We start from the raw sequence: 5217 nt of genomic DNA, 5'->3' as shown, positions 1-5217 counted from the left end.
TATATAATGTAGTATTTATTACGAAGAGATAAATTATGTTAACTTCTGTGCATTACATTATTTTTCTTACCTTAGATCATAACAATTGCCTTAGATTTGTTTTTCGTGCCGTCAAATCTATCGATTTTAAAAGTTCTATTGTCACAGTCCCTTTTTTTGACGACATTGAATACTAATTTCTTTTAATACTTCACAAAGTCGTGTCGCTCTTGTTCTCTCCGTCAAAATGCGTATCATGTTTTCCCTTTGTAACACTATAGCAGCAAGATTCTTTTGATTCTCCAGTCCGATCCGTAACCACTGCGCGGTCCATTCCGAACAAGTTTTATTTAATGCTAATAAAACTTCGGCATGTGGATCTAAATTACTATGAGGTATTGCTCCACCTATAACAAAAAATAAATAAATGAGCGATCTCAAATAAACAGACCAGCATAGGTTTTGCAAATGTGCGAAATATTTGTGCATTTCTGTTGCTTACCGACACAATGCAAAATTGCGGAGACAAGTTCTTGCCCGATCGGTTGAATAAACGTTTGCAGATGCGGACTTTGCATAATCGCGTTACTGAGAAAATGACCGGCCGCTTTGGCTGTAGCTGTCTCTGGTAGAGTTAGGCATGCGATTCCTATAGAAAAAAAATAATTACGTTGTAAGATAATTTAAATATTAAGAATATATTGAGACACACGATTACGCTTACCACACTGCAACATGTCCGGTATTTGATCTGGAATCTGCAGCAATATCCTGGTGTTCTTCTTACAGATTTGCGTGAGCACGTCTAGATAAGCTTCCATTAAGTCTGACCACTCGGACAGGTCGCCCTGCACCGATCTGCAAGCCTTCACACCGTTCAACGTTATCGAGCTTATTTCCGCGAGCACCGGACCTACGATGTTGTCTGGATCTCTCCTAAACAACAGCACGAGCTGCTTCAATAGATTCAACGCGGCCGGATGCGGCCAGATCTTATACGAAGTTGACAAAATCGGAAGCAGGGGTCGTGCCTCTATCTCCGGCTGTTGCAACGCTGACAGAGATCGTTGCGCGCATATATGCATCGCCTCCAATGTAGCGTTGTCCTGGCTCCATTCGGGATGCACAACAATCTGATTGAACACCGGTAGTACGCCGTCCAACACAGCTTTACCGATCGCGCCTTCGATAGTTGTAAAGAATGTGGTAACCATCTTCAAATAATTTGTCACGCCGACTCGCGCCGTGAATAACGGTTGCTCCAACAGCTCTTTTATCCTCATCACGCATAATCCTAATGTCGCTTCGAGATGCACTAATTGCTCCTCCATAGAGGGCAATATATTGAGTAATTTTCCGGCGGCATACATGAGTCGCAAGCCTTCCCTACCGCCGGGCTCGATGCTTGGTAATGTTTGACTGATGGTGTGGAGGATGGACGGCGCGTAAGGGATGAGGTGCGACTCGCATTCTCTGATCAGATCCTTTAGCGCCATACTTGCAAAAGGTGACGTCATAGAACCTCTGGTCAATCCTTCAGTAACGAGTTGCAATACTTGTTTCAGCCAAGGTTCGGGATGCTCCCCTATCCATTCGGCGTATGCGCCTAGCGTCGAACAGGCGCACGTTAATACCTGGAGATGAATCGTTTGTTATTAAATTCACGATAGTACAGTAAAAACAAAAAAGTATGTGTCATATTTTGAACATCTCTTACAAATAAAATAAAATTTTTAAATTCTTAAAATTATTTTATTTAATAAAAGAAAAAAAGAGAAATATAAGAAAAAAATACTCTATTAATATTGATTGTGGATTCTAAGAATGACACTCACAATTCTAATTGTTTTATCACACAGAAACTATACATACCTCCTCGGGATAAAGATGATAAGGTATGCGAACGAGAATCAAATTTATTAGTGCAGGAATGTAATAATACTCTTCAGTGCCAACACTTTCGGCTAGAGCTTTGAAAGCATGCAATGTGGATTCTATGTCAGTCCACGCTAAATCTTCAAGACTCATTTTTTGTCCCAGAAGTGCCAACAGATCAGTACCGAGAACTTTGTAACAATAATCCAACGTATCCACCACGTCCTGCCTGTAACATCTAAAAAGCTCGCGTTCATCCGCGTTCCCTCCTTCGTTCGGAGATGCAGGTAATGTCGATTTTCGCAACAATGCCTGGGCCAATCGAAAATAAATGGGTTTCAATGCTTCTAGAGCTCGACTCTCCAACGGTTGATCCAACGTGGAAAGATCATCTTGTAATGCGTACCAAAATCCAAACGGTATAGAGCTACGCGTCTCTTCCGTAGGATAACGACCTTTCTGCTCCGAACAATCCAACAATAATTCGATCAAATGCATGGCCGTCCATGCATGTGTCTCGTTGGAATTCTCAGCGAGAGCGATGAGAAACGCTCGGCTATGAGTCTCCCCGATAGCAGTTAGTATCTCGCAGAAATATTTTTCGTTGTTTTGTTTCGCCATCGATACCAAAGCAGTAGCCCATTCCCAGAAAGTTTGAGGTCGCTTTTGAAGCTCCCAACGTGTCACAATCATAGTTAAACAATCTTGTACTATTTCCCAGCTTCTGATATTCTCATCATCGCCACCTTCTCTATAATGGAAAAAGTAACTTTATTAAATTATTTGGTTTAATTTTTTTATTATTTTGTTTATCATTACATAATTAAGTTTTACAATAGTCGATTTATCGCGTGTTCTTTTAATATATAGTATAACTGTACCTATTAGGTGCATAGTGGGCTGCAGCCATTAATAAGTAGGGATAGATCTGGCCAGTGGTTTCTAAAGGTAACTGGTCGATTTTGAGCCATGATTGAGCACATTCCAGGCCCAAGGTGTACAATGTGTTATCATTACCTTCAGAATTGGGATTACACATTGAAAAGACCTGTTGCAAAAGCCACGCAGTTTGGCACCAGCTATTGATTAAGTTGAGAACGGCTTCCCGCAATTTGGCACTTTTTGCTTCGTGTTTCTTTTTATACTAAACAAATAATTGCAATCATCTCTCTCTCTCTCTCTCTCTCAAAGAGTTAAAATTAAGTAGCACAAAAATAATCTCACATATATTTATATACCTCAGCAGGAAGTATTAAAAGTACTCGAAGTAACAATTCTAACGCAGATGGAGAATTATAAGGTACAATGCTAAGCAGTTCGTCAACTATACTTTTATTTTTTTCTCTGTTTTCTGCACTGTAAACGTTGACCACAAATGCAGCTAACTGAAATTAGAGCACGTTAGATAATTTATGACTATAATGAATTATATGCAAATGTTAGCTAATTATTTGCAACACACACACCCCATATCTTTTTATTAAATTATTAAGAAAAACAAAATATGTATATATATATATATATAAATTACCGCTTGACAAAGCTTTGCAAGAATAAATGTAGGGGTGTTGGTTCCTCTCACACTATTGAGCAAACGTTCCCTTAACATTGGATACTCAATTTGAGGCACTTCATCCCACTGTTTGGATATCTTTGCATGTAAAGTTGTCGCCGCAAAAAATTGCACTTCAAATGACTGAAAAATAATGTAAATCAAAAAAGGTCAACTAATTCTAGATCACTGTTAAAACACTCAAAATATTTCCAACTTATTTTCTGATTACAGCTACATTGTTTTCTTGTTCAAAAATAGTGTCAAAAGTTATCATCTGACTCTGCTTGTAACATTCCTAAAGTATAGAATTACAGAACCATCGGGAAAAAAAGAACATTATAAGCGAGTTATAAAAGAAGTAGATGTAATAAGAGAAGATAAATTAGAAGCTTTGTAAGAAAGAAGACCTTAGAGGGATCCAAAAGTTGCCATACAAAGTGCCAGGCCTCGGGAGAGGCTTGCACTTGCAAAAGCCATGAATGAGCCTCATTGTTGCCCGCCGAGTAGAATTGCTTGACTGCGTCGTCGACAATCGTTGCATAATCCATTCCAAGCGTCTCGTGCTATGTCGTTTCGACAACGTTCGATATCCGTTGTTCTTATTAGGGCAGCGTACGCCCTACAAGGAAATCCAACACACCGGTCAGGACGTCGTTTGTGCGTCCAATTCGTATTACTGATCGCGCATTTTTCCAATTTTTTATCATCTTACTTTGCGAGATTCAATAGAGCGCTTCTCACCCGCACGATAACATAACATTGCACAACATAAGCCTGATCTAATCTAACCTAAACTGACCTAGTCTTACTTACCGCGGCCATGTTTTATGTATGTAACATAGAGTAACGACTTAAAGTTAAAAATGTTTCCAATCATTTGATTGGCCAAGCAGGAGGACAAAGATTTTTTTATTCTGATTGGTCGATGCCAAACATTTAGAGTCTTTTAGGAAAATACGCGACCCTCGCCAATGGCAGAGCTCGAAAAGTAAATTGTTTGTTTATGACGTTGTCGTGACGGTCTGAGAATGATGAAGAATGATTGAGAGAGACAAGCTTGAAAACTTGAAATCGTAAATTATACTGTGAAGAGTCATGATGTCAAAAACAACGTTTGTGTAGTTAAAAAATGAAACGAATTGTGTCGTGACGTTTCGTGAGGGGCCTCCTGTGCTTAATTGAAAAACGCTCAAGGTTTAAAACTCTCGTTGAGAAATATCCGCGTATCCAAATGGTTACGATCTCGCATTATTATAACCTACGCCGTATATGCGAACTTTGTATCAGCTGATGGGCTCAATGTAACTACGCGCACAATTTTCCGCCGGATTGTCCAAACATTTCGTTTCCACAACTCACCGGAGGAAAATTTCGTCATGGCAGATCTCGCTTTAGGGGAGCTCAGTAGTGATCAGACTGAGAAAGTACTCCAATTCCAGGTACTTTTATCGTCGGGCTTTTCATTTTAAAGTCACGAGAATCGACATTTATCCTCGTATTATCATGACATGACATAACGATTGTTTCCAGGATCTCACCGGTATTGAGGATCTATCAGTATGCAGAGATGTTTTGCAGAGACACAACTGGAATCTGGAGGTTGCTGTTCAGGTATGCTGCATTATTTTCCTTAAATCTCGATTCACTTTTACATGTCTCATAATTTCCAATATTTACTTTTATAATCTGATACAAGATAATTAAAGAATATCTCTTTTCTCTTAATGATAAACAAATTAGCATATTAGCGCATTTATCATCATTTCATTTATATATGTATCACTAATAATGTCATATATATATATATA

At 39.0% G+C, this 5217-nt stretch overlaps 1 protein-coding gene across 3 annotated transcripts in view; it reads right to left on the bottom strand.

Annotated features, from left to right (window-relative positions):
- The window catches only part of LOC115236183 (importin-13), a 13988-nt gene that overhangs the window by 430 nt on the left and 8341 nt on the right, over nt 1–5217 (bottom strand). For 2 of the 3 annotated variants that reach the window (XM_029808471.1, XM_029808473.1), the window contains 5 exons: nt 2736–3000; nt 1852–2605; nt 704–1613; nt 482–628; nt 71–386 (listed from right to left, as the gene is read on the bottom strand). In XM_029808471.1, the coding sequence (XP_029664331.1) occupies nt 142–386; nt 482–628; nt 704–1613; nt 1852–2605; nt 2736–3000 (2321 nt within the window). In that variant the 3' untranslated portion in view covers nt 71–141. Of the gene's footprint in view, nt 1–70; nt 387–481; nt 629–703; nt 1614–1851; nt 2606–2735; nt 3001–3092; nt 3240–3385; nt 3551–3816; nt 4199–5217 lie in introns of those variants that run through there. The other variant, XM_029808470.1, reaches the window with a different exon arrangement.

Source organism: Formica exsecta, unplaced genomic scaffold (assembly GCF_003651465.1).
Source record: "Formica exsecta isolate Colony F162 unplaced genomic scaffold, ASM365146v1 scaffold245, whole genome shotgun sequence".
Classification (NCBI taxonomy): domain Eukaryota; kingdom Metazoa; phylum Arthropoda; class Insecta; order Hymenoptera; family Formicidae; genus Formica; species Formica exsecta.
Note: the sequence above shows the minus strand (reverse complement) of the source record. Positions and strands in the feature narration are given on the sequence as shown.